This window comes from Chlorocebus sabaeus, chromosome 5 (assembly GCF_047675955.1).
Source record: "Chlorocebus sabaeus isolate Y175 chromosome 5, mChlSab1.0.hap1, whole genome shotgun sequence".
NCBI lineage: Eukaryota > Metazoa > Chordata > Mammalia > Primates > Cercopithecidae > Chlorocebus > Chlorocebus sabaeus.
Window position 1 is genome coordinate 1960978 of NC_132908.1, and position 26690 is coordinate 1987667.

Consider the following 26690-nt stretch of genomic DNA (forward strand, 5'->3'; position numbering starts at 1 on the left):
GCCTCAGCCTCCCAAGTAGTTGGGGATTACGGGCATGTGCCACCATGCCCAACTAATTTTTTTTTATTTTTAGTAGCAACGGGGTTTCTCCACGTTGGTCATGCTGGTCTCAAACTTCCGACCTCAGGTGATCCACCAACTCGGCCTCCCAAAGTGCTGGGATTACAGGCGTGAGTCACCGCGCCTGGCCCTCCCTTCTATTTTTTCCACCACACTCAGCAACTATCACTCCTCGCCCGTTCTGTTTCTTCTCTGGTGTCCACCAAATGCCGATTACAGTGCTTTGCACACAGAAGGTGCTCAATACATGAATGCCTTTGAGATTACCAGGTTTATTCATTTACCTATGTTTTTTTTTTTTTTTCCGAGACGGAGTCTTGCTCTGTAGCCCGGACTGGAGTGCAGTGGCCGGATCTCAGCTCACTGCAAGCTCCGCCTCCTGGGTTCTCGCCATTCTCCTGCCTCAGCCTCCGGAGTAGCTGGGACTACAGGCGCCTGCCACCTCGCCCGGCTAGTTTTTTGTATTTTTAGTAGAGACGGGGTTTCACCGTGTTAGCCAGGATGGTCTCGATCTCCTGACCTCGTGATCCGCCCGTCTCGGCCTCCCAAAGTGCTGGGATTACAGGCTTGAGCCACCGCGCCCGGCCTCATTTACCTATGTTTTTTATCAAGAGCCACACTGCAAGCCCAGAGGCAGGGTCAGCTTGGAGCTGGTGCCCCCAAATCCCAGAACGCCGAAAAGCAGAAGTAAACGCTGGCTACGAATGCCATTTTATTTATTTTTTTTTGCGACGGAGTCTCGCTCTGCCGCCCAGGCTGGAGTGCAGTGGCGCGATCTAGGCTCACTGCAAGCTCCGCCCCCCGGGTTCAGCCATTCTCCTGCCTCAGCCTCCCGGGTAGCTGGGACTACAGGCGCCCGCCACCACGCCCGGCTAATTTTTTGTATTTTTAGTAGAGACAGGGTTTCACCATGTTAGCCAGGACGGTCTCGATTTCCTGACCTCGTGATCCACCCGCCTCGGCCTCCCAAAGTGCTGGGATTACAGGCGTGAGCCACCACGCCCGGCCACGAATGCCTTTTTATACTGTTATCAAACAGCCAGGCCACCAGCGACGCCACCCGTGCCGGTCTACCCTCAACGGACCGCGTAGCACTCTCAGGACTCATAGTCCTCCCTCCAGGCCGGAAACGTCTCCGCCCGCTTCGCTTCCCGATGCAGCAGCCACTGCCCGAAGCAAAGATGGCGCCAAGCGCGCCGCGCCGGTGGGGACGTCACAGTGGTCGCGCGCGGTGACGCCATCGCAGCGCGCCGGGAGTGTAGAGTTTTGTGAGGAGTTCGGTCCAACCTCTGTCACGCGGCGGCGGCTGCCGGGGCCCTAGCCGGTTTCAGCTGGAGCGGCGGCGGCGGCAACATGGCAGAGACCGCGGCCGGAGTGGGCCGCTTCAAGACCAAGTGAGCCCGGAGCGCTGGGGCCGCGCGGGGAGGGAGCTGGGTTCGCAGCCGGCCTAGCGGAGGTGCGCGGGGAGCGGGCACGCATTCTGGTCCGTGGAGGCGACAGGCTATGTGTGCGCCGGCTCGCGGGGTCGCGGAGGCTGCGGTGATACCAGGCGGGAGAGCCGGCCCCGACTGCTCTCGGGGAGGACGGCGATCGAAGCCTGGCCGCCGGGAGCAGCAGCGTAGGTTCATCAAGAAGCCGGCTGTGGGTGGAGTGGAGACCAGAAGTCCCGATGAGGGGAGGAGAGGGCTGAGCTTAGGTCGGGGCTGGTCCCGGGAGGCGGCGGGAGGCGGCGGGAGGCGAAGAACCACCTCTGAGCAGTGGGCCTGGGGACGTTTTACCCGCGATCTCTCTTCTCCAGGGAACAGGTAGACAGCGGGAGAGGGGCGGGTCTGCAGAAGCCCAGGAGGCCCTGAGTTCTGTGCCCCGTCACTCCCCAAGCCTTTGTCGAACAGCAGTACTGGTGCCCCTGCCCTGGCAGCGCAGCCTCGGGATTAGCGTTTCCACGGGCAGCTATGGGGCTTTGGTTGTGCCAAGCACTGGTAAAGGAAGGTCCCTGGCTGGCAGCACCGCCATGGGAGGGTCAACTGGGTGCAGGGGCTCAGGGGCTGCTTTCATTTTGGCAGTCAGGCTTCCAGAAGCGCAGTGAGCCAGACCTTGACATCTGGGAAGAGAAGCCCAGGCTGCATACAAGGAACAGGGGGAAGATAGGAAACCCTTCCCAGAGGCTGGGACAGGAGCAATGGGGTGCACTGTGGGCCATGAGAGGGAAGGAAAGCAGAGGCAAGGGTGGCAGAAGCTCTTCTGGGCAAGGTCTGGGAGGTGTGTGGGCAGAAGGGAGGGGTTGGTGCAGGGCAGTGACATCTTCAGTTATGTTCTGAAAGGTACCTGGCAGCAGGGTTAAGAGGTAGGTAGGGGAGGCCGGGAGCAGTGGCTCACGCCTGTAATCCCAGCAATTTGGCTCACACTTGTAATCCCAGCAATTTGGGAGGCCAAAGTGGTTGGATCACGAGGTCAGGAGATGAAGACCATGGTGAAACCCCCATCTCTACTAAAAAATACAAAAAACTAGCCGGGCGCGGTGGCACGTGCCTATAGTCCCAGTTACTTGGGAGGCTGAGGCAGAATGGTGTGAACCCGGGAGGTGGAGCTTGCAGTGAGCTGAGATCGCGCCACTGTACTCCAGTCTGGGTGACAGATGGAGACTCCGTCTTGAAAAAAAAAAAAGAAAGAAAAAAAAGAAGAGGTAGGTAGGGGGCCCAGTGAAGAGGCCAGAGTGGCTGACCAGAGGCTGCGATGGCCTGGACCAGGTGGAGGCAATGGAGAGGGAAGGAGGAGGGGCAGGAGTGAGGTCACAGAAATGACAGCTGCTCGTGAGACCTGGGCTCTGGGCAAGCCTGGGGATGAAGGGAGGAGCCAGCGAGGGGAAGAGGTATGCCAGACCTCAGGGATGAAGACACTGGGAGGATGTGCTCTGGGCTGGCTACCCAGGCCTGGCCACCCACCGCTGGCAGGGGTGTCCCCAAGGACCCCCCTGGCTCTCACTGGGAAATCCCTGAGAACCCTGGGCTGTTGGGCTGACTCTGCCTGACACAGGCCCACCCCCTGCTGCCTCAGGGATCACCAGCCCAGGTCTCCACTTCTCAGTGACGGGGGTAGCAACAGCCCCCTGCAGTACTGCTGGTTCCACCCCATGCCACCTCTGCTGTTGCCCAGAAACTCAAGGGCAGGGGGCATTGGGGTCACCTCGAGAGGAGCACCCAACACAGGGCTGGGCCCTGGGGACTGAAGGGGTGGGTGGTGCTCACTCGCCCCCTGCTCTCCTTCCAGCTATGCTGTGGAGCGCAAAATTGAACCTTTCTACAAGGGCGGAAAAGCACAGGTACCAGCCTGGGGGAGGGCAGGGGGGCGGGCAGCCAGAGACCGTGGGGGGTGCCGAATGTTGCCTGGCTGAGACCCCTCTGTCCCCAGCTGGACCAGACTGGCCAGCACCTCTTCTGCATCTGTGGCACCAGAGTCAACATTCTGGAGGTGGCCTCGGGGGTCGTGCTGCGGAGTCTGGAGCAGGTGAGGGTAGCCTGGGTGGGTGAGGGGTAAGCGGAGGGTCAGCCCACTCACACCATGCTCTGCACACCACTCTCCCCTAGGAGGACCAGGAGGCCATCACTGCCTTTGACCTCAGCCCTGACGATGAGGTACGCGGGGCGGGGCCTGGAGGGGACCTGCTCCAGCGCCTCCTCCCAGACTGAGTCCAGGAAGCTGTGAGCAGGGTGTTGCTACCCCTCTGCTGACCTGTATCCTCCCCCAGGTGCTGGTGACAGCCAGCCGGGCATTGCTGCTGGCTCAGTGGGCCTGGCGAGAGGGCAGCGTTACCCGCCTGTGGAAGGCAATACACACAGCCCCCGTGGCCACCATGGCCTTCGACCCCACCTCCACGCTGCTAGCCACAGGTAGGGCCCTGCAGCACAGGTGGGTATCGGGCACAGATGCAGGGGCTTTGGGCATTCCACTCCCTCACCTTGCTTCCCTGCAGGTGGCTGTGACGGGGCCGTGCGCGTCTGGGACATCGTGCGGCACTATGGGACACACCACTTCCGAGCCTCGCCCGGTGTCGTGCAGTGAGTTGGGGGGTGGAGGGGGAGAGCAGAGGCACTGCCCAGGCTGCACAGCTCACCTATCCTGTCCCATCCGCCCACAGCCTAGTGGCCTTCCACCCGGACCCTACACGCCTGCTGCTCTTCTCCTCAGCCGCGGATGCCGCCATCCGCGTGTGGTCACTGCAGGACCGGTCGTGCCTGGCTGTGCTGACTGCCCACTACAGCGCTGTCACCTCACTGGCCTTCAGCGCCGACGGCCACACCATGCTCAGGTCAGCAGTGGGCCCTGGTACGAGGGGGAGGCTTGGAAAGTGGGGGCCGAGGCTAAGACTTGACCTGAGGTTGCTGTTGCTGCCCCAGCTCCGGCCGTGACAAGATCTGTGTCATCTGGGACCTTCAGAGCTGCCAGGCCACAAAGACCGTGCCTGTGTTTGAGGTGGGGATGCCTGGAGGCCAGGGCTGGTTGAGTTGGGTGGGGAGGGGGCATGACAGCAGCCTGTGACCCAGTTCGTCTCCAGAGCGTGGAGGCCACTGTGCTATTGCCAGAAGAGCCAGTGTCCCAGCTGGGTGTGAAGTCCTCAGGCCTGTACTTTCTGACAGCTGGTGACCAAGGTGTGTTGGGCCGGGATATGGGCAGCGGTATGGGGCTGGGGAAGGCCTGTGGACCTGAGTCTCAGCAGCCCTGTCCCCACCCGCACAGGCACTCTGCGCGTGTGGGAGGCAGCTTCCGGGCAGTGTGTGTACACGCAGGCCCAGCCACCGGGCCCCGGGCGGGAGCTGACTCACTGCACCCTGGCCCGGACCGCCGGCCTGCTTCTCAGCGCCACCGCCGACCACAACCTGTTGCTCTATGAGGCTCGCTCCCTGCAGCTGCAGAAACAGGTGCACACCTGCCCTTGCTCTGTCTGGAGGCTGCGTGCACCAGCCCTCCTCTTATCTCCTGCCCCCTGCTGCCCTGCAGTTCGCTGGCTACAGTGAGGAGGTCTTGGATGTCCGGTTTCTTGGCCCCAAGGACTCCCACGTCATCGTGGCCTCCAATAGCCCCTGCCTGAAAGTATTTGAGCTGCAGACGTCAGCCTGCCAGATCCTCCATGGCCACACAGGTGAGTGGGGCCAGCCCACCTGACACCCTGGGACCTGCCTGGGTCCCTTGCTTGCTTCCCTTCCCCCATCTTGCTGTGTGACCTATACCTCCCCACATCATCTCAGATATCGTCCTGGCCCTGGATGTGTTCCGGAAGGGATGGCTCTTTGCCAGCTGTGCCAAGGTGAGGCACCCTGAGAGGTAGGGGCAGAGGCACCAGGCGGGGAGGCCACTCAGTAGGCCCATGAACCAGCCTCTCTCCTCAACTCCCTGTCCCCAGGATCAGAGTGTCCGTATCTGGAGAATGAACAAGGCTGGCCAGGTGATCTGTGTGGCTCAGGGTTCTGGTCATACACACAGCGTGGGCACCGTCTGCTGCTCTAGGTAGTGAGTTGGGGCTGGGCCAGGGGTGTCAAGGAGGTAGAGGCCCAGGCCTGCCAGCAGGGGCTGCCACTCAGGGAGCTGGGGAGGCAGCAGCAGCTTTGGCTTGCTCTGAGGCTCCAGCCCAGAGATGTGGAACAGAACAGGACAGGAGAGTCCCTCCGTGCCTCGGGGGCAGTCCTCAGAAGTAGCCCCAGCGAAGTGGTTAAAGGGGAAGGGAACTAGGCAGAGAGAATGATTCTGCACGAGGCTCAGGTGGAGAGGTGACCCCTGCATGTAGGCCTGGGGTCCTGTGGCTGGGGCTGAGTCACCACGTGCTGCGGGTAGACACTGTAGACAGGGCGTGATCCTACAAGTGCCTGGGGGTGACCCAGGCCAACCCGCATCCTGGGACGGTCCCCGTGGTCTGGACCGTGGGCTCCCAGGCTGGCCCTGTGGGGAGCTGGCCATCAGGACTGGCCGTGGCTCAGCTCTGTCTCCTCCTCTCCTGTTGGGCCACAGGCTGAAGGAGTCCTTCCTGGTGACAGGCAGCCAGGACTGCACTGTGAAGCTGTGGCCTCTTCCCAAAGCCCTGCTGTCCAAGAACACAGCCCCAGACAACGGCCCCATCCTTCTGCAGGCCCAGACCACTCAGCGCTGCCATGATAAGGTGACTCCATAGCCACTGGGGTGGGGGGTGTGGCCAAGCCCTTGCTGGCGGGGGGCAGGGGGTGCTGAGCCACCACCTTCTCCCATTGCCAGGACATCAACAGCGTGGCTATTGCCCCCAACGACAAGCTGCTGGCCACAGGCTCACAGGACCGCACGGCCAAGCTCTGGGCCCTGCCGCAGTGCCAGCTGCTGGGTGTCTTCTCAGGTCACCGGCGTGGCCTCTGGTGCGTCCAGTTCTCTCCCATGGACCAGGTGCTGGCCACAGCCTCAGCTGATGGCACTATCAAGCTCTGGGCGCTCCAGGACTTCAGCTGTCTCAAGGTAAGCGGCGATCCAGGCCCTCCCCACCTCTTGCCCTGGTGACATCTCATGCCCTACCCGCCCCCTTTGCAGACATTCGAGGGGCACGATGCTTCTGTGCTGAAAGTGGCCTTTGTGAGCCGTGGCACGCAGCTGCTGTCCAGGTGAGTGGTCTGGGGCAGGGCAGCGATGGGGTGGGGGGTGGGGGGTGACTTGCCTGACGCTGAGCCTCTCCCCACCCCGTACCTAGTGGCTCAGATGGGCTCGTGAAGCTCTGGACCATCAAGAACAACGAGTGTGTGCGGACGCTGGATGCTCACGAGGACAAGGTCTGGGGGCTGCACTGCAGCCGGCTGGATGACCGCGCCCTCACTGGGGCCAGCGACTCCCGAGTCATCCTCTGGAAGGTTGTGGGCCCCAAGGGCAGGGAAGAGTTGGGGTGGAGTGGAGGCCCCATCTGACCCCAGTCTGACCCCAGGATGTGACCGAGGCGGAGCAGGCAGAGGAGCAGGCCAGGCAAGAGGAGCAGGTGGTCAGGTAAGGCCAGGGCAGTGGCGCCCCTCCCAGCATCAGCCCTGCTCTGTGCTGTAGGGAAACTGAGGCTGAGCACCAGGCTTGCTGCCTGCTGACTCCGATAGCTCTGCCAGCGGCCGTCAGTGGCCTCTCCTCCCCTCCCCGCAGGCAGCAAGAGCTAGACAACCTGCTGCATGAGAAGCGGTACCTGCGGGCACTGGGCCTGGCCATTTCCCTGGATCGGCCCCACACCGTGCTGACTGTCATCCAGGGTCAGTGCTCACCCGGGGGCAAGAGGCTGGGTCTACGGACCACTGGTCTCTGCTTTCCCCAGCTCAGCCTTCCCTCCTCCTACAGCCATCCGGAGAGACCCTGAGGCCTGCGAGAAGCTGGAAGCCACCATGCTCCGACTGCGGCGTGACCAGAAAGGTTGGGGGCCGGTCAGGGTGGGTGGCCCAGCGGGCAAGGGCCAGTCATGGCAGATTGGCTGGGCAAGAGGATGAGGGTCCTGTTGCCCACAGAGGCCCTGCTGCGCTTCTGCGTCACGTGGAACACCAATTCGCGGCACTGCCACGAAGCCCAGGCCGTGCTGGGTGTGCTCCTGCGGCGCGAGGCCCCCGAGGAGCTGCTGGCCTACGAAGGCGTGCGGGCAGCGCTTGAGGCTCTGCTGCCCTACACTGGTACGTGGGCACAGCCTGGGGTTGGGGGATCCTGGGGGGCCTGTGGACCACCCCCCTGACCTCCTTCTGTCCAACCCCAGAGCGGCACTTTCAGCGGCTCAGCAGGACACTCCAGGCCGCCGCTTTCTTGGACTTCCTGTGGCACAACATGAAGCTGCCTGTGCTGGCGGCCACCCCCACACCCTGGGAAACCCATAAAGAAGCGCTCCCCTAGCCGGTCCAGTCTCTCTCCAGTCCATCCTGAACCCCTGGAAAACCCATAAAGGCCGCTCTCCTAACCGGCCCTGTCTCTCTGGACTCCAGTCCAGCACCTACCCTGGCCAACACCCTACGTAGCCAGCCAGAAGGGCACTGGAGCTGATGGTCTCGGCCTTCCCAAGCCCATCCCGCACCCAGGCCTGGCAGAGATCCAGCCCGCGGCTCCGCACGCTTAGACGGTGGGGGTCATTCAGAACAAGCTTTACTCAGAGGAACAGCAAATACCCACCTCCCGTCCTGCTGGCCAGGGAGATCCGCCCTCCCCGCTCCTCCTCAGCCCTGGGATGGCGCGGTCCATCCCCGCATCGGGATCCTGGCGCTCACCGCTCCGTAGTAGGGTGCGGCACAGGCACAGGGTCCATGCACCCTCGGGACGGGCCCAGGCGCCCTGGGCGCCGCTCCAGGGCCCTGCGTGTGACGGTGCAGCAGCGGCTCTGGATGGCGCCCGGCGAAGGTCGGGTGGGCACGGTGGGGGGAGGGGCGGTGGCCTGGGAGGGTTCGGGGAAGCCCCGGGCCTCACCGGCCGGGTCGTCTCCTCCACGGAACCCCGTCCCGCTCAGGAGTGCGCCCAGCCCTTCTGGCCGTAACAGCACCGCGGGGAGGAGGCCCTCCCGGTCGCCGTACCTGCGAGGGGCGGGGTGTAGTTAGGGCCCCGCCCGCCTCGGCTAGCCTCCCCCGCCCACGCCCGCTCGCGTACCTGCACAACCACCAGCCGCGGTCTGACTTTTCCAACACGCGCACGCGCGCCCCCGCGGGCACGCACAGCTCATCTGCGCGGTTGCTCTCGTAGGCGCGGGAAGCACAGAACTGGGGACCTGGGAGTGGGTGCTTGGAGTCACCGCGGGGCAGCATAGGCCAAGGCCCACCCGCACCCTTCAAATTCTCCTTGCTTGAGTCTGCTCTAAAACCGGTTCGGGGCTTCCTCTAGGTGCGGAGACCAAGCACGGATTCCTGGGCCGCCCTGCTCGCGATGCTTCCGACCCAGTCTTGCCACACGGTCAAGCCGTAGTGGTGGCATGAGGGGTAGGGTTAGGCGCATACCGCTGCTGCCTAGGGACGGGCCTCTCTCCCGGCTCTGGTCCGGGGCCGTCGCCTCCAGGTAGGGCGCTGGAAACCAGGCCATCTGCTGGTCTTCGTTCTCCACCAGCCACCAGCCTGTGCGCAAGAAGCGGGCGGGGACTCAGATCTCGAGGCTCCCTCGGGTCCAGGGGCAGAGGGACAAATCCCTGGGTTATTGGCGGGCCCTACCTGAGGGGTGCCGCAGCAGCACGTCCAGGCTTTCCTGGGCCCGCGCCTGAAAAGGCCGATTCCGCGTATCCTGGGTATAGAAGGGATGCAGGCAGCGCAGGCTCAGAGTCTCCAGACTGTGGATGGAGAGGCGGCCCGCAGCGCACGAGACAGGCGGCTCCTCTGGGGCGGGCAGGATCACTCGGCTGGGAAGGGCAGCCCACACGAGTGAGAGGTAGGCGGATGGGGAGGGTGAAACCGGAGGCGCCACCCGGCAAGACCGCCAGCCTCCCAGTCTCTGCCCCTATTCGTTGGCTGTTCCCCCCACCCTACACCTCTCCCACCTCCAAACGCCGCTGCAGGCTGGGAGTTTGGGGCGAGTCAGGCACCTGCCGGGTGGCAGCGAGGGCTCCAGGTCCAGGGGTTGCGGTGCGAAGAAGCCAGTGATCGCCGGGCTCCGTGCCACACGCTCTGCAGTCGCCAGCAGCCTCCGAGAATAGGTTTCCAGCAGCTGCAGGCGCGCCAGGCCGCGGCTCGTGCGCCCCCCGTGTGCCAACAGTGGTGCATCTTAAGGCACCACAAAAACGTGCTGTGATACCCCGCTTTGGGCTTCACTGGTCCCTGGCGCCCCAGGCAAACCACCGCCTTCCCCGCCCCCATACCCAGGCTGGCCTGACCAAGCAGCTTTGGGAGAACGCGGTCAGATCTCCGCAGCAGGCCTGCCTCCACCGGGAAGGTCTCCTTTAGGGTCTTCTGAGGGCAGGAACGGGGGCACTGGTCTTCCAGAGCCCACTGTGCACCCTTGGGAGGGCGGGGTCCCTCACCCAGATGGCAGGGGCTGGGAGCTTCAGCGGGGACGAAGGGCCTCCAGTGGGAGTCACTGATGGGAGGCAGCCGGGTGGGGAAGCCGCCACCGTGGCATCAGGGTGGCCCAGGGTCACTCACCTTGAGCCTCCTGAATTCGTCCCAACTCCTGCGCACGAAGGTGTCGCTGCCGTCTGACCAGTGCACACAGAAGGCAAAGGTCTGGGGGACAAAAAGTTGGGAGTGCCTTGGAGGTGTTGGTCCAGGCACCCCCTTCCTATGCCTTGGGGCCACTCGGGACCCAGCCAGGTCTTACTTGGAGCCTCTTGATCTGCACCAGGGCTGCTCCTTGCACTGAAACTGGGTATCGGGGGCCTGCCATGGCTGTGGCCTCCAGGCTGCAGACTCCTGAAATGGGTGAGGACCCTTCTGCCTCCCTGTGCTTGAGAGGGCTCTGGGGGACCCAGAAGACCGTCTGGGATAGAATCTGGCAACGCCTCAAGCCTGTGGGGTCCTTGTGGAGCCGCCCCAGCCTAGTCCTTTGCAGCTTTCTTGCTGTCTCCCAAGCCCACAATCTGGGGGCAGGAGCACAGGGACTGGGGGACTTCCAGGCAGAGCTGCTAGGAGGAAGAGGAATGAGCTTCCCAGCCCTGGAGGCGTGCAAGACTGAGGAAGGGGCGGAGGGTAGGCGGAACTGCTTCCTGGGGCCCTCCTGCCTGCCTCTGGCCACTGGAGGAGGGAGAAGGCAGGGCTAATCAAAGTGCTGCCTGTCCTGCCCACCTCTCTGGATTCCCCTGCTCTGTGAGGTAATTGCCCTGCTAGGGTGCGCCCAACAGCTCTGTCTTTGAACTAGCCTGGGGATTTCTGTGCAGAACCAAGACCTCAGTGCTGAAAGCTTTAAGTGTTTTGTCTGACTTAATCCTAATGCTGGAGGAAAGGTCTCTTACTGTCCCCAACTAATAGGCGAGGAAATGTGTGTGAAATGTGTGATTATTGTGAGCTTTTGTGTACATGCTGGGGGAGGGGCAGACCTCACATGCTCACCCCAGGGGTTCCCCTGCAGTGAGGAGACTTGGGGTAGGAGAAAGAGGGCCCCTCTGTGCAGTCACTGGCACTTGTTGGGTGGGGGTGGAGATCAGGGAAGTGGTCACTAGGGCTGTTTTGAGAACCACCTCTCAATTCGTGATTTGCCATGACTTACTGCAAACATGGCCTGGGCAGAGGCTCGCTCAGGTGCCCCACCTCTCTGGCTGTTTCCTTATAGTTCAGGCTTCGGAAGCCACATTCAACCCTGGCACACAGTGGTTCTTCCTGGTGCTGGGGTCACCAATTCTGTGTTGGGATGCCCCTACTCCAGCCCCTCCAGGGAGTGGTCAGCCTCTGGGGCATCCCTCCAGGAAGCTGCCCTGGCTGCAACAAAGGGCCTTTGTGTGTCTGTCCCACCAGCACTGGCTGAGGCCCTCAAGCTGTCCCTGGTCTTGGCATGGGCAATGAACACCTGCTCACATAGGGCTGATTTGCAGGGTGCCCCCAGCCAGCTGTCACCTTCTCCCTGATCTCAGCTGAAGGCCTAGCTGACCTGGTGGGGTCCAGCGTGTGAACCCAGGGGAGACCTTGCTCCCCTGGAAGACAGGAGAGAAGTTGGGGAGGATTTATTCAAAAGCAGAAGCCTAGAGGGATTCTGAGGCTGCCTCCCTGCCCCTGACCCACACCCCATCAGCCCTGCATGGTTTCCACTTTTTCCTCCCCTACCCTTTTTTCTTACCTGAATAGTACAGCCACCCCACCCTCCATCCGTATGCTCCTCACTTGCCCCTACAAAATCCACTTCAAGGACAGACACAGTGCCTCTCACCTGTAATCCAAGCACTTTGGGAGGCCAAGGCACGGGGACTGCTTGAGCTCAGGAGTTCGAGACCAGTCTGGGCAACATGTTGAGACCTCTGTCTGTGCCCCTGCAAAATACAAATATTAGCTGGGCATGGTGGTGTGTGCCTGTAGTCCCAGCTACTTGGGAGGCTGAGGTGGGAGATAACTTGAGCCTAAGCAGTCACAGCTACAGTGAACAAGATCATGCCACTGCACTCCACCCTGGGTAATGGAATAAGACTCTGTCTCAAAAAAAGAAAAAAGAAAGAAATCCACTCCCCATATGATAGCCAGAGGAATCTGCAGCTAACTGAAATGGGATCAGATTGGGTAGCCTTGCCCAAAACTGTCTAGCATCTTCCCCCCTACCCTCATAATAAATTCCCAATCCCCGCAGCAGCTGACCAAGTCTTGGTGGGCCCCTGCCCGTCCCTGGATCTCCCCTCCCACCTTACAACCCTCCCTAGCGTCCCACTGGCCTTTTTGTTCCTGCAAAATGCCAAGACCCTGCCACCTTGGGCTTGGTCTCGAAGGCGGTCCTCAGCTGATTCCTCATCCTTCAGATAGGGTCACCTCCTCAAGGAGGCCTTCCAGATTTACCACATCCTTGCATGGACCCACCAGTTTGTACGTGAACATTTATGAGTGTGAGTCCTTGATTTTTTTTCCTGTCTTGACCACTGAATTATGACCAGAGGAGGTCAGGGAACAGAGCTGTGTTCCCTGCTCTGCCCAGCACCTGGAACAGCGCTTGGAACAGAGCAGTCACTGCACAAATAATAGCGGAATGGATAAATGAACACAAGGAGGCAGAGGAATCCCAGAGGCCGCTCCAGCCGGGAGCCCGACCCCTCATCCCAGATTCTAGGGTCCGCGGCAGCCGGCGGGGGGCGCCGGGGAGCCCAAGGCACGCGCCAGCCCTCCGCGGCCGCGCCCCGCCCTGCGTTGCCAGGCGCCCGTTGCCATGGCGCCGGGGCGGTGACACGAGCCCAGAACCCTAGCGCGCGCAGCAATCTGTTCGGTCACGCCCGCCCCGCGTTGAGAAGGCGCTGGGCAGCCAGCGGGTGGGACGCGCCCCTCAGCGGAGGGCACAGAGCCTGGCCGCAGGCACGCAGGACACTCAGAGCGGAGCGATGGGGGCGTCGCGGGCCGCAACACGGACTTTGCCTGAGTGTCAGCCCGGGTCCACAGCGCTCCCGCGGCGCACCTTCCGCTGCGCACCTTCCGCCACACACTGCTCTTCTACTGGAGGAAGCGAGAGCGCCGCCACGGACGGCGCAACCACGGCGTGCGCAGGGGATCGAGGCCCGGGGGTGCCAGCAAGCTCTGGCCCTCCAGCTCCGTCCCTGCCCCTGGCCCCAGGCCCGGCCCCGCCCCGGTCCGCCCCGCGGCCTCTGGCTCCGCCTCCACACGGGCCCGCGCGCCGGGCCCCGCCCCCAACTCCGCCCCAAGCCCCAGCTCGGGCCCGGCCCCTGGGAGCACGGCGCGCGCCTCCGGCTCCTGTGAGTGCGCGCTGGCCTGGAGGCTGACCTGGAGGCTCATCTGGAGGCCGAGCTGGCCCGGCAGGCCTTGCGCGGGCAACATGGCGGCGCCCGGCGAGCGGGGCAGCTTCCACGGCCGGAATCTCTTCTTCCTGCCGGGAGGCGCGCGCTCCGAGGTGATGGACGACCTGGCGACCGACGCGCGGGGCCGCGGCGCGGGGCGGAGAGACGCGGGCGCCTCGACCCCGACGCCAGCCCAGGCGCCGACCTCCGAGTCTCCGGTCGCCGAGGACGCCTCCCGGAGGCGGCCGTGCCGGGCCTGCGTGGACTTCAAGACGTGGATGCGGACGCAGCAGAAGGTGCAGATCCCTGCCCGACTTTTCCCAGCCCCGCGCAGCCCCTGCCCCTGCCCCCGCCCAGGTGCCCCGGCAGAGCTCCCCGGGGTTGCCTGTCCCTGAACCTTGCCCCCGGGTAAGCCCGGCCTTACAGCCTTCATCCGCGCGTGGGTTGGATCGTCTGCCGGGCTTTGGCCGGAGTCCAGTGGGCCACCGACTGGGCCGTAGAAGGGGGAGCTTTGGGCGCTTCTGTTCGGAGAATGAACTCACTCTTGGTGGCCTGCTTCCGCAGCGGGACACCAAGTTTAGGGAGGACTGCCCGCCGGATCGCGAGGAACTGGGCCGCCACAGCTGGGCTGTTCTCCACACCCTGGCCGCCTACTACCCCGACCTGCCCACCCCAGAACAGCAGCAAGACATGGCCCAGTTCATACATTTATTTTCTAAGTTTTACCCCTGTGAGGAGTGTGCTGAAGACCTAAGGAAAAGGTAAGATGTGTTTGCACGCAGCAGAGCTTTGCACTGCAGCCTGGGCCTGGGGCTCCTGGCTGACGTTATAGCGGGGAACATAGAGAAACGGATGCAGAGGTGGCAGAAGTTTGCTGAGGAGCAGGGACCTCCAACAGGTTGGGCCTGGGGTCATCTGAGCGTCCTCGTCTTGTCTCCAAAGCCAAACTGTTGGGATCTGCTGCTGAGTACTGCTCTTGCCACAGCCACAGGCCTCCAGGAAGGACTTCCCTGCCTTGTCTGGCACTGAAGGCGGCTCCCCGCAAGTTAGGGAGGACTCCACTTTGCCTGACTTGTAAAGCAGGACTGCTGGTTTTAAAATCTTGGAAATCCACTGCTTTTGCCCCCAAGAGCCACCTCTTCCTCACTGAGGCATCCAAGAGCCAGCACTGGCCCTTGCGGGTGTTCCTAGACCAGATGTCTAGGGCAGAGCTGCCATTGTTGCTGTAAGCCTGAGCAGTTAGAATTAAGTCTCTTGCTGAACTGAGGCACCAGGGCCTCCCTCAGGTGCTAAGAAACAAGTCCAGTTTTCAGTTACAAGGCTGTGCCCAGCCCCACCCAGGCCACACTCTGCCTGAGGCCAGAGATGCTGGATGCCGCTTCCTGGGTGTTAGAAGCTTATAAATTTGCCAGGTCTGTGCTGTGATGTCTTGCCTTGAGGCCTCGTTGGAGTTTGCCAAGCTCTCCAGGTGGGTGTTTGAGCAACCCTGGGAGTTCATCACACCCGGGAGCTGCAGGGTCAGCCCTGTTCTGGGAATTCCTGTCCCTTGGAGCATAAGGGCACTCCCAGGTGTAGCTCACAGCAGTGCCCCAGTTGTCCGTCCTTGGGAGCAGACAGGGAACTGGCAGGGGCAGTGGAACCGCTGCGTCCTCCCATTCTTTACACGCTCTCCTTATGCAGGCTGTGCAGGAACCAACCAGACACCCGCACTCGGCCGTGCTTCACGCAGTGGCTGTGCCACCTGCACAATGAAGTGAACCGCAAGCTGGGCAAGCCTGACTTCGACTGCTCAAAAGTGGATGAGCGCTGGCGTGACGGCTGGAAGGATGGCTCCTGTGACTAGAGGGTGGTCAGCCAGAGCCCAGGGGACAGCTAGCCAGGCGCCTGTGGAGTGGCCTGGTTGGAGAGGGGCAGGGCACTCATTAAAGTGCATCAGAGCCAGAGCCTGTTGTGTCTCAGTTGGGTGGTCCCCAGGACACTGCCCGTGGGGACCTGCCCTGCCCCTGTTAGGTTTGGAGCAGAAGTGGAGGTGCGCACAGCAGGCACCCACTGGCCGCCTCCTCAGTGGAGGCCCCAAGGAGCTGCAGCTGAACTGCAGGTGACGGAGGCAGGAGCAGCCTGGGCTGCCCCTTGGCATTCAGGATGTGGCTTCCTGCCCACTGCATACCCTGGTGCCTCACTCCTCACACAGGAAGACAGCAGGCCTGGCTGGGCGTCCCTGTGCCTGTCCCTGGAGGCCAGGCCATTGCCTTCCCACTATGCAGCCAGGGATCCCCCTGCCCCCCGTGGCTCTGTGCTGCTCACTTTAGGGGGCTCAGTTCTCCACTCTGCTCAGTCCCTACAGGGAAAGCTCAGGCAGGGTCTTTCTGAGGGTCCACCAACTATCCTGCCCTCTCCCTGCCTGGCACATGCCTGCCAGCGTTGTGCCATGCCTGTCCACAGGGGATTCATGGGGCCCGCTTCCTCAGAGTTTGGAGCCCAAATGAAACATTGAAGTGACTGAGGACCTGGCTTCAGTGTGTTTTCTGCTGGGGCTTATAGCAGTGGGCAGGGCTTGTTCCATCCCTGTGTGCCCAGCTGCATTTCCTGCTGGGGTCCTCGTTCCTCAGGAGGAGAGAGAGATCCCGAGGTGAGAATGAGCTGGGAACAGCAAGGACGCTGATTGGTTGGGGTGGGGAGGCCAGAGTAGCTGATGCAGGGGTCCCAGGAGCACAGGGTGGCCAGATGGCACGAGGTCTTCAAGGCCCCAGCAGAGCCGTGGCTTCTACCCCCAGCTCCCCTGACAGGAAGTTCTTGGTGGGTTTGGAGCCAGGGGATGGCATGGAGTGATGTGGCTTTGAAGGGTCCTCTGGCTGCTGAGCTGGGATGAGGCAGGGAAGGGTGGAACAGGAAGACTGGTGAGGAAGCCGGGGCAGTCACCAAGTGACCACTGAGAGGAATACCCACCCCACGGCAGGGGCAGATGTGGGTACATTAAGGGGAGAGCCAGAGAACTCATGGGGTGAGGATGGAGTCCGAGGAGACTGCTGGGAGCTGCCGTGTGTGTCGCAGATGGAGAAGGCTGTGAGTGCAGCAAGTTGAGGGGTGACTAGGACCCAGCTTTTGAGCCTCCCCAGCCAGAGCGGCCCAGCAACAGCGTCCTGTGGCCATAAAACTCCAGGGACCTCTATCCTCCAGGAGTCTCAGCCTTTCCCTGGGCGCAGGCCCACCTTGGCATGGCCTTCTCAGGCCTGTGTGGAGGAAGCTGACATGTCCCCACCAGATTGGCCCTTTGGAGCTGCTGGCTTCTGTAGAGGCTGCCCAGAGGGGCCAGGTGGCACAAATGAGAGAGGGGAGATGGGGGGCAGCCAGGAGAGAAGGTGTCCCTTCCTCGCCCAGACACAGCGCTTTTCTCTGGCCTTTCCCAAGGCCTTTGAGTGTCTCAGGAACTAGCTGGTTCTCTGGTAAGGCAGTGTTCAGCTCAGGAACATACCGCCTGTATCTGCTGTCCCTCCTGCCCCCCACCCCCTCCCCGCCTTGCCTTTTCCCCTGTCTTCCTTAAAGTTTCACTCCTGAATAAAACTTCACTTTGCCTTAGAATCTGTTTGTTTGTTTTTTTTTTTCTTTGTGTTGAGACAGAGTCTAGCTCTGTCGCCCAGGCTGGAGTGCGGTGGAGCAATCTCGGCTCACTGCAACCTCCATCTCCCGGGTTCAAGCAATTTCTCCTGCCTCAGCCTTCCGAGCAGCTGGGATTACAAGTGCCCGCCACCATGCCCTACTAATTTTTGTGTTTTTAGTAGAGACGGGGTTTCACTGTGTTGGCCAGGCTGGTTTTGAACTCCTGACCTCATGATCCGCCCGCCTCAGCCTCCCAAGATGCTGGGATTACAAGCGTGAGCCACCACGCCAGGCCAGAGTCTGTTGTTTTGGGGCATCCAGGCCAGTGGAACTCTAGTGCAAGAAAAACACCAGCTCTGTCTTGAGCCTGGTGTTCCAGAGCTGTTGACACGAAGACCAAAGGAGCCAGCCCAGAGGGAGGAGGGACCCCAGCAGGATGGTGCCCTGGGCTCCTAAGGCTCACAGGTCACAGAGGAGGGACCTATGAGGTAGGAGGAATACCAGGAGGGAGGAGGACCTCCAAGTGGGGCACAGTGGCTCATGCCTGTAATCCCAGCACTTTGGGAAACAGAGGTGGGCAAATCACTTGTGGTCAGGAGTTTGAGACCAGCCTGGTCAACATGGCGAAACCTCATCTCTACTAAAAATACCAAAAGAAAAATAATTAGCTGGGCATGGTGGTGCACCTGTAATCCCAGCTACTCCGGTGGCTGAGGCAGGAGAATCGCTTGAGCCCATGAGGCAAAGGTTGCAGTGAGCCAAGATTGCACCACTGCACTCCAGCCTGGGTAACAGAGTGCGACTCTTAAAAAACCAGAATTGAGCTGACAGCAGCATCAGACTTGCCCTTGGGATTGGCATGGAGGTCAGCGTAGGGTCCAGCCCCACAGGGTCGGTGGGTTTTTCTCCCCATGTGCGGAGACGAGCGATTATAGAAATACAGACACAAGACAGAGAGAAAAGACAGCTGGGCCCAGGGGACCACTACCACCAAGACGCGCAGACTGGCAGTGGCCCCGAATGCCAGGCTGCGCTGATATTTGTTGGATACAAGACAAAGGGGCGGGGTAAGGAGTGTGAGCCATCTCCAATGATAGGTAAGGTCACGTGGGTCATGTGTCCACTGGACAGGGGGCCCTTCCCTGCCTGGCAGCTGAGGCAAGCGGAGGGAGAGAGAGAGACAGCTTATGCCATTATTGCCACATATCTGAGACTTTTAGTACTTTCACTAATTTGCTACTGTTATCTAAAAGGCAGAGCCAGGTGTACAGAATGGAACATAAAAGCGGACTGGGGTGTGACCACTGAAGCACAGCATCACAGGGAGACGGTTAGGCCTCCAGATAACTGCAGGCGGGCCTGACTGATGTCAGGCCCTCCACAAGAGGTGGAGGATTAGAGGCTTCTCTAAACTCCCCCAGGGAAAGGGAGACCCCCTTTCCCAGTCTGCTAAGTAGCAGGTGCTTTTCCTTGACACTGACGCTACCGCTATACCGTGGTCTGTTAGGTCCATTTGGTAACGGGTGTCTTCCCAGACGCTGGCATTACCGCTAGACCAAGGAGCCCTCTGGTGGCCCTGCCTGGGCATAACAGAAGGCTCACACTTGTCTTCTGGTCACTTCTCACCATGTCCCTTCAGCTCCTATCTCTGTATGGCCTGGTTTTTCCTAGGGTATGATTGTAGAGCGAGGATTATTATAATACTGGAATAAAGAGTAATTGCTGCAAACTAATGATTAATGATATATATATAATCATATCTATGATCTAGATCTAGTAAACGTCTTATGTTACGTATTTGATTATACTGAAACAGCTCATGCCCTCGGTCTCTTGCCTTGGCACCTGGGTGGCTTGCCGCCCACAGGTCAGTGGCAACCTTGAGTTTAGGTGCCGGTGGGAGCCGATTCTGCCAGGTCTCGGAGGGAGAGAGAGAAGGGTGTTGCAGGCAGAGGATGGAAAACACTCGAATTTGCTGCTAAAGGAAGCAGTAACGTGAGGCAGCTGGAGGGGAGGTGGGGTCAACAGTGTTTGGCTTTTTAGGAGAAAATGCAGCATGTCTGGGTGCTGCTGTCAGCGATGAAGTGAAGGAGGAGAATGGATGACACGGAGGGGCAGTCTGGGGGATGGGTGGAAGGGGTTGGGGTGGAACGCACAGTGTGAGGGACTTGGAACACAGTGAGTAGCGCCTCTGGCAACACCTGCTCTGCCCAGCAAGACTGAAGAAAGAGCTCCAGAGCAGAACCAATGAGTTCCAGGGGGGCTGGGCCAAGCAGCACCATCTGTGCCCCGGGTTGGTGTAGCAGGGACCGGGGTTGCTTATTATCTGAGGAACGGTGGCAACAGTCTCTGCCACTATACAGGTAAAGCGCTTGGCGCTGTAAATGCTCAGTCAGTGCAGACATCTCAGTGCTCTAGACAGAAACCTAGGAGTCATCTGAACTTCCAGCCTGGTAGGAACGTGAGGAGAGGGACCTTGTTGCACCCAGGGCTGGGGTCTCTGGAGGGGACCCAGCAGGGAGCAGGGCAGCCAGGTACCACCCCCACCCGACTCCTGGTCTCTGATGCCTCTCCCTGCCCTCGAGTCCAGACTAGGTGCTTCAAGTGCGCTGGGGAGACCCAGGAGTAGGGAGGGCATTGGGAGTGCCAGCACCTGGCCTTGGGCAAGGAGCAGAGACACGGAAACCAACACTCCCAATGGCACTGGCCACGGTGCCTCTGCCCCCTCCCTCAACAGGTGCTCCTGGGGCCGACTCCTATCTTCCCACCAGACCCTCCCGGCCTGAGGCTAAAACCTGCTGAACGAGCAGCTAGAGCACAGTGGGGGGCCATGGGAAAGACCCCAGTTATCCATCTGGTCTTCCTGGGACCAGGGCCAGGGAGCCAGTCCCCTCTCCCGTGGGTTAGGGGAAGATGCTGCAGCCTGTGGGTCTCCTACCCCTTTACTCCCTCACCCAAGGGCCCTTCGCAGAGAAGCGGACTCCTCCTGTCTGTCCTCCCGGCTACAGCAAAGTCTGCGCCCAGCGCCCGCGCCCGCGCCCCACCCAGCCCCATGGGGACCTGGCTGGTGGGTTCCTGAGGATGGCCTCGATCTCGTGACCGGGTCAGGCAGGTGAGGGTGGGGGATGGGAAGCGGGCGTGGCGGAGGGAGAGGAGGGACCCGGCCCCGCGCGCGTGGACCCGGTGGGGGGTGCGGGCTCGGCCCCGCCCCATCTCGCGCGTCCCCGCCGCGGCCGGCGCGCGCTCCCGGGAGGCGGCGGCGGCTGCAGCGTCGGTAGCATCAGCATCAGCATCAGCATCAGCATCAGCATCAGCGGCAGCGGCCTCGGGCGGGGCCGGCCGGACGGACAGGCGGACAGAAGGCGCCGGGGGCGCGCGTCCCGCCCGGGCCGGTCATGGAGGGCGCCTCCTTCGGCGCGGGCCGCGCGGGGGCCGCCCTGGACCCCGTGAGCTTTGCACGGCGGCCCCAGACCCTGCTCCGGGTCGCGTCCTGGGTGAGTGGTCCCTGCCCGGGCTCCCGCTCCCGCCCCTGCCTCACGACCTTCAGGCCCCTACTCACCCCCTGCCACCTTCCCCCTTCCCCCTGCTTCTCGCCCCGCAACCCACTCACTCTCATGCTCGCCGGCCCCTCCCCCGCCGGCCTCAGGTTGGGGTGACGTCACCGGGCAGGGCGCGCCCACCTGCGGGCGGGGGAGGGGCCGGCGGCGCCGGAGAGACCTTGAGAGGTCACCGCCGGTCGCCCCTACCCCGACCTCCTCCCCGGGTCTAATTCCAGTCCCTTTCCGCAGCCCTTACTCCGTTTTTCCTGTTCTCGTGACCTGGAAGCAGGCACGGGGTGGGGACGGGATTCGCCTAGGGGCAGAGGGAGGGGGCTACGGGAATCGAGAGAGACCGGGCAGCGCTTCCCCTTCCCCTGCACACACACCCTCGGGGCTCCTTGGCAGGGAGCCTGGCCCCTGGCCCCCAGGTCCAGCTGTGAGTTGAGGGAGGAGAGGCTCTGGGCTGGTAGGGCTTCCTGGAGGTGGTGTGGGAGGCAGGTTTGGGGGCAGCCTAGCCCACTGGGGCGTCCCTGGGAGGGCCCTGCTGCTCCGTCCTCCGGCAGGGGAAGTGGCAGTTGGGTGCCGAGCTCTGGGTTTTGTCCAGGTGGCAACCTCTGGGCCAGCCACACCTCGGCGCTGTCTTGGAGGAGGGCGGTGCCCATGGTGGGGCAGGGGGCTTTGGCCTCCCCTGCGGAGTGGCTCTGACCAGACCGGGAGGCAGGACGCTGCGTTTTGGTCCGAGCGCATGTACCGACTTGTGGCCCACTCTTGGGGGACAAGTGCATGCCCCGGCTTCCCCCTGGGCTTGGTCTCTCGGAGCTGGAGCGGGAAAGGAGCGAAGGGATGAAGTTGAGACTGGAGATCTTTTTTCGGAAACACAGGGCTGCCCCATGCAGCCCTGGTTAAAATGACCGCGGTCCCCTTCATGCCTGTCTCCCGGAACTGGTGGGCAGGAGGCATTGAGGTCTGACGGAACCCCAGAGGTCAACGGTGTCATCTTTTCAGCCCAAACACTTACAGGTGATATTAATAATCAGTCACGTGGGGGCCGCCATCCCTCCGGTACTCACCGCGTGCAGGAAGCTGGGGGGACGTCTCTGTCCCAGCACTCCATGAGCTGTGCCCGTCACCCTATTTGCATGCTAGAAACAGGCCAGACAGTTCCCAATCGCGCAGGGCGCAACAGCCCCGCTGCCCCTATACGCTCCCTCCTGCCCTGCTCTGCCCGCTCCACTCTCACCTCCCCTTCGCCCTGCCGGCTGCAGCCTGGGAATCGCGGGCCCTGGTGAAGGTTCCTGTTCCCACACTCTTGAGTGGGCTCTGAGGGGACTCCACGGGCCCACGCGGTGCAGAGTACCTGGCTTGAATCAGCCCCAGCTTTTGTCAGCCACATGATCCCGACAAGTCACTTCACCTGTTGGAGCCCCAGTGTCCCCTTTTATAAAGAGGATAAGAACAATGGCGATCCCATGGGGACTTTCCCAGGATTTGGTGAGGGAACGCATGTGAAGTGGCTGTTTAACACAATGCCTGGGCATAGTAGATGCTCACTAAACGGCCCGTGTTGTCAATAATTACTAAATATGCGAGGGTTTGGGAAAGGAAGAGATGACACCACCCCCCACCCAGATACGGGCCTGGGAACGCAGGGACAGGCCCGGGGGCGTGGGCGCTCGCAGTGGGCTCGCAGAGGTCGGGTCGCTGCAGGGCCCTGAGCGCCGCGCCGCACGCAGGTGTTCTCCATCGCCGTCTTCGGGCCCATCGTCAACGAGGGCTACGTGAACACCGACAGCGGCCCCGAGCTGCGCTGCGTGTTCAACGGGAATGCGGGCGCCTGCCGCTTCGGCGTCGCGCTGGGCCTCGGAGCCTTCCTCGCCTGCGCCGCCTTCCTGTTGCTCGATGTGCGCTTCCAGCAGATCAGCAGCGTCCGCGACCGCCGGCGCGCTGTGTTGCTGGACCTGGGCTTCTCAGGTGGGCGGGGCCGGGACGAGGAGCCGGGGGTTGGGGCGGGGCCTGAGGCGGTGAGCGTCGACGGGCCGCCCGGGTGGGCGGGGAGGGGGCGGGGCCCGGGCGAGGTAACCGCTGGAGTTCCTAGGCGGGCGGGGCCGTGACGAGGGGCGGGGACTGAGGCAGGGAGTGTCCACAGGCCTCTCTGGTGGGCGGGGAGGGGCGGAGCCTGGACGGGCAGCGCCGCGGGACTTTCTAGGTGGGCGGGGCCGGGGTCTGGGCGGGGCCTGGGAAGGAACGCTGCTGGAGCTCCCGGGTGGGCGGGGTCAGCGTAGAGTGAGGCGGGGCCTCGCGCCACGCGGCGAGCCCAGGTGAGGTGCCCCAAGCCTTGGGCCCACCGACCGTTCCTCTTCCGGGCGAGGCCGCCGTGGGCCCCCGCGTGGAACGTCGCCCTGACCCGCCGCACTGCCCGCAGGACTCTGGTCCTTCCTGTGGTTCGTGGGCTTCTGCTTCCTCACCAATCAGTGGCAGCGCACGGCGCCAGGGCCGGCCACGACGCAGGCGGGGGACGCGGCGCGGGCCGCCATCGCCTTCAGCTTCTTCTCCATCCTCAGCTGGGTGAGTGCGGGGCCCGGGAGGGCGGGGCGAAAGGGCCGGCGCTCGGCTGATCCCGGTTGACCCCGCTGACCCCGCCCGCGCGCAGGTGGCGCTCACCGTGAAGGCCCTGCAGCGGTTCCGCCTGGGCACCGACATGTCACTTTTCGCCACCGAACAACTGAGCGCCGGGGCGAGTCAGGCCTACCCCGGCTATCCGGTGGGCAGCGGCGTAGAGGGCACCGAGACCTACCAGAGCCCGCCCTTCACCGAGACCCTGGACACCAGCCCCAAAGGGTACCAAGTGCCCGCCTACTAGCGGCTGGCAGGCACAGACCAGGGCTCCAAGACCATCCCACCAACGCAGGCCCCAGGATCTCCGGGACCTCCCTTGGGTTCTTCCACCTCAGCGCCAGGGACAGAGTGGGTGGCCGCTTTGGGCCATCCAGGGCCAAGAGGGGGTGGACCCTCGCGTGCCCGGGCTGCCCCCTGCCAAGTTCCCCAGTCCCCCAGCACCTGGCCCCAGGACTAAGGTCCTGAGAAAGGGATAGCACTGCCCAGGATGTGTGTCCCTAGCCCGGAATGGACTGGCTTGGGGAAGGCATTCCCTCTTGGGCCAGCCACCCTGCGGCTCACCTGCTCACTCCGGGGTCTGGGGTTCAGCTGCCCTCTCCGATCAGCTGCAGGAGCTGCCCAGGACAAAGAGGGGGCAGGGGAAAGACACCACCCCCACCCCGAGACTGGGGATCCTGGCCACTGTTCTCATCCCATATTCCTGTGGGTAGTGACTGTCCCGTTTCTGTCATGGTGGTGCGTTCCGTCTGGAGCCACTCTCCACTTTCTCTCACAGGCTCCTAGAACAGCCCGGCCCTGTCAGTGTTGTGATCGTGGTCCAGTCTTCAGGTTTCACCTCCTAGTACCCCACAAGCTGCTCCTCTGTCTGTGGCCCTGGCCCCTGCCGAGGTGTGGGTGGTTCTGGCCAGGAAGGCACAAGGTAGCTGTGGGCCAAGACACCAGCCCTGTCCCAACCCTTCAGTAATACCTTGCCAGGGGAGGAGAAGGATGCTTGGGTGCCAGGCAAGACAAGCCCCTCAGCAGGAGACAGGCCCAGAGGCTCCAGCTGGCCACCGTGTCCCACGAGATGGCCCCTGTGCGGTTCCCTTTACCTTGGCTTCCTGGACCAGTCCCTGCCTCTCCACCTGCACCCTGCTTCCTGGCCCAGTCCCAGGGTGGAGTCCCTCTGCGTAGCTGACTACTCATGCATTGCTCAAAGCTGGCTTTTCACATTAAGTCAACACCAAAGGTGGTTGCCACATTTCATCAGACAGACACACACCTCCCTCTGGAGTTGCAGTTGAGTGACAACCTTGTTACATTGTAGCCTAGACCAATTCTGTGTGGATATTTAAGTGAACATGTTTACAATTTTTGTATATATCACACTCTCTCTCCCTCTCTTGAAAGACCAGAGATTGTGTATTTTCAGTGTCCCATGTTCCGACTGCAACTTCGTTACAATAAAGACTGTAACTGAGCTGACTGTGACCTGGAAGCTCCTGGAATCATTTCTATCCCTTTCCTTCCTGGTGCCAGGGATTGGGATCTGAGAGGCACCAGGGCCCCACAGGAGGGGACGGGGAGGTAGAGGCCAGGCTGACCCCCAGACTCTGGAGGCTCCAGGTCCATAGATCCCCACTACCACGTATCACACTAGTCTGGTTCTCTGAAATGCTGGGGAGACCCCTTGTTTGTTTTTTGTTGTTTTTGTTTTTGAGATGGAGTCTCGCTCTGTCACCCAAGCTGGACAGTGCAGTGATGCGATCTTGGCTCACTGCAACCTCTGCCTCCCGGGTTCAAGCAATTCTCCTGTCTCAGCCTCCAGAGTAACTGGGATTACAGGCACCCACCACCATGCCAGGCTAATTTTTGTATTTTTAGTAGAGGCAGGGTTTTGCCATGGTGGTCAGGCTGGTCTCAAACTCCTGACCTCAAGTGATCCACCCGCCTTGGTGTCTTTCAAAGTGCTGGGATTATAGGCATGAGCCACCGCATCTGGCCTGTTGTGTTTTTGTTTGTTTTAGATGGAGTTTCGCTCTTATTGCCCAGGCTGGAGTGCAATGGCGTGATCTTGGCTCACCACAACCTCTGCCTCCCGGGTTCAAATGATTCTCCTGCCTTAGCCTCCGGAGTAGCTGGGATTATAGGCGTGCACCACCATGCCCGGTAATTTTGTATTTTTAGTAGAGATGGGTTTTCTCCATGATGGTCAGGCTGGTCTCAAACTCCTGACCTCAGGTGATCCACCCACCTCAGCCTCCCAAAGTGCTGGGATTATAGGCGTGAGCCACCACACCCGGCCCAGAGTGAACCTGTTTTATTGTTTTTTGAGAAAATTAAAATAAAAAGGTGCCTAGGCTAGAGTGCAGTGGCGAAATCTTGGCTCACTTCAACCTCTGGCTGACTGCAACATCCACTTCCCAGGCTCATGTGATCCTCCCTGCTCAGTCTCCTGAGAAGCTGGGACCACAGGCATGCGCCACCGTGCCCAGCTAATTTTAAAGTTTTTTGTAGAGATGGAGTCTCCTTATATTGCTTAGGCTGGTCCTGAACTCCTGAGCTCAAGTGATCCTCTCACCTTGGTCTCCTAAAATGCTGGGATTTCAGGCATAAGCCACCGCATCCCACGCTGATGACTTCACTCTTACGTCCTGGCATTCTAAGACACTGATGAGAATGATGCTAACGGTACCATTTGCATTGTTTATAAGTTATCTTGTTGGCAATCATTTGTAGGATTCGTTTCTGTAAATCCTTGTCTAGGTAAGAATTTGTTATCGTTGATCCTGCTTGGTCCTTGATGGTTTGTTTTCTCTCTTGGTGTTTGGGGGGAGCAGTCACAATTTCTCACATGTCCTCTTCTTGTCACCTTCTACTCCTGGGACTCCTGTAAGATTTGCTGTGGAGCCTCCAGCACTGGGTCCCATTCCATGGCCTTCAAGTGGTCACACCCTTCCCTGCTTCTCACCAGTACCTTTTGCAGTTACATCCCCCAGCTTGGTGGTGTTTACTTTTGAACCCATCTATTGGGGTTTTTATCTCAATTACTTTTCATTCCTAGGATTTCTGATACAGAATCTCACTCTGTCACCCAGACTGGAGTACCATGGTGAGATCTCAGCTCACTGCAACCTCCACCTCCCAGGCTCAAGTGATTTTTATGTCTCAGCCTCCCAAGTAGCTGGGATTATAGGCATGCATGACCACACCCAGCTAACTTTTTGTGTTTTTAGTAGAGATGGGGTTTCACCATGTTGGCCAGGCTGGTCTCGAACTCTTGACCTCAGGTTATCCACCTGCCTCAGCCTCCCAGAGTGCTAGGATTACGGGCATGAGCGACTACACCCAACCTCATTCCTAGGATTTCTAATTGGTTATTTTTCATAACCTCCTGGTTGAGTGAAGCACAGCTAAGAACCATCTCTGGAGCCAAGATGCTGGCTTTGCCACTTTCTAGCTCAGTCATCCTGGGTAAGTCTCTCAACCTGTCTATGGCTCAGGTTCTCCTATAAAAGGGTCACTGTGGTTCCTATGGTGTGAGAGGGTGACGA

General features: G+C 61.2%; 4 protein-coding genes across 15 annotated transcripts; 3 read left to right on the forward strand and 1 right to left on the reverse strand.

Annotated features, from left to right (window-relative positions):
• Positions 1-1295: 1295 nt before the first annotated feature.
• On the forward strand, positions 1296-12103 carry TBL3 (transducin beta like 3). The gene is made up of 22 exons (XM_007982004.3): positions 1296-1454; positions 3328-3379; positions 3469-3564; positions 3645-3692; positions 3806-3947; positions 4031-4115; positions 4196-4366; positions 4455-4530; positions 4613-4706; positions 4795-4976; positions 5056-5197; positions 5304-5362; positions 5459-5562; positions 6061-6208; positions 6301-6531; positions 6604-6674; positions 6761-6917; positions 6989-7047; positions 7192-7295; positions 7381-7452; positions 7545-7703; positions 7784-12103. Exons 1-22 carry the CDS (start codon positions 1414-1416, stop codon positions 7915-7917), a joined length of 2427 nt encoding a protein of 808 aa, XP_007980195.3. The 5' UTR covers positions 1296-1413; the 3' UTR covers positions 7918-12103.
• On the reverse strand, positions 8282-13483 carry NOXO1 (NADPH oxidase organizer 1). Of its 12 annotated transcripts, none has more exons than XM_073015027.1 (10): positions 13392-13483; positions 11848-11947; positions 10309-10400; positions 10134-10214; positions 9866-9938; positions 9578-9755; positions 9210-9394; positions 9003-9116; positions 8659-8776; positions 8282-8585 (listed from the first exon to the last, which is right to left on the reverse strand). In XM_073015027.1, exons 1-10 carry the CDS (start codon positions 13443-13445, stop codon positions 8282-8284), a joined length of 1299 nt encoding a protein of 432 aa, XP_072871128.1. In that variant the 5' UTR covers positions 13446-13483. The 12 variants fall into 12 exon arrangements, with proteins under 12 accessions (XP_072871128.1, XP_037845945.2, XP_072871126.1 ...); XM_037990017.2 differs by having other exon boundaries at positions 9533-9755; XM_073015025.1 differs by having other exon boundaries at positions 9851-9938.
• On the forward strand, positions 13195-16984 carry GFER (growth factor, augmenter of liver regeneration). Its single transcript, XM_007982062.3, has 3 exons — positions 13195-13701; positions 13970-14166; positions 15086-16984. The coding sequence occupies exons 1-3, from the start codon at positions 13444-13446 to the stop codon at positions 15246-15248; spliced, it is 618 nt and encodes a 205-aa protein (XP_007980253.2). The 5' UTR covers positions 13195-13443; the 3' UTR covers positions 15249-16984.
• Positions 16985-19915: 2931 nt separating this feature from the next.
• SYNGR3 (synaptogyrin 3) lies at positions 19916-24627 on the forward strand. Its single transcript, XM_007982047.3, has 4 exons — positions 19916-20496; positions 22275-22512; positions 22964-23106; positions 23192-24627. Exons 1-4 carry the CDS (start codon positions 20398-20400, stop codon positions 23399-23401), a joined length of 690 nt encoding a protein of 229 aa, XP_007980238.1. The 5' UTR covers positions 19916-20397; the 3' UTR covers positions 23402-24627.
• Positions 24628-26690: the final 2063 nt, after the last annotated feature.

Excerpts from the sequence above, each read along its gene's own strand:
- TBL3 (XM_007982004.3), top strand. The coding sequence starts at position 1,414 with ATGGCAGAGACCGCGGCCGGAGTGGGCCGCTTCAAGACCAA. Across the intron at positions 1,455-3,327 it reads GTGGGCCGCTTCAAGACCAA|CTATGCTGTGGAGCGCAAAA; the intron begins GTGAGCCCGGAG and ends CTCTCCTTCCAG. Across the intron at positions 3,565-3,644 it reads TGCTGCGGAGTCTGGAGCAG|GAGGACCAGGAGGCCATCAC; the intron begins GTGAGGGTAGCC and ends ACTCTCCCCTAG.
- GFER (XM_007982062.3), top strand. The coding sequence starts at position 13,444 with ATGGCGGCGCCCGGCGAGCGGGGCAGCTTCCACGGCCGGAATCTCTTC. Across the intron at positions 13,702-13,969 it reads GGATGCGGACGCAGCAGAAG|CGGGACACCAAGTTTAGGGA; the intron begins GTGCAGATCCCT and ends CTGCTTCCGCAG. Across the intron at positions 14,167-15,085 it reads GCTGAAGACCTAAGGAAAAG|GCTGTGCAGGAACCAACCAG; the intron begins GTAAGATGTGTT and ends CTCCTTATGCAG.
- NOXO1 (XM_073015023.1), bottom strand. The coding sequence starts at position 13,445 with ATGTTGCCCGCGCAAGGCCTGCCGGGCCAGCTCGGCCTCCAGATGAGC. Across the intron at positions 9,117-9,209 it reads GCTGCTGCGGCACCCCTCAG|GCTGGTGGCTGGTGGAGAAC; the intron begins GTAGGGCCCGCC and ends TCTTGCGCACAG. Across the intron at positions 8,777-9,002 it reads CCCGTCCCTAGGCAGCAGCG|GTCCCCAGTTCTGTGCTTCC; the intron begins GTATGCGCCTAA and ends ACCCACTCCCAG.
- SYNGR3 (XM_007982047.3), top strand. The coding sequence starts at position 20,398 with ATGGAGGGCGCCTCCTTCGGCGCGGGCCGCGCGGGGGCCGCCCTGGAC. Across the intron at positions 22,513-22,963 it reads GCTGGACCTGGGCTTCTCAG|GACTCTGGTCCTTCCTGTGG; the intron begins GTGGGCGGGGCC and ends CACTGCCCGCAG. Across the intron at positions 23,107-23,191 it reads TCTTCTCCATCCTCAGCTGG|GTGGCGCTCACCGTGAAGGC; the intron begins GTGAGTGCGGGG and ends GCCCGCGCGCAG.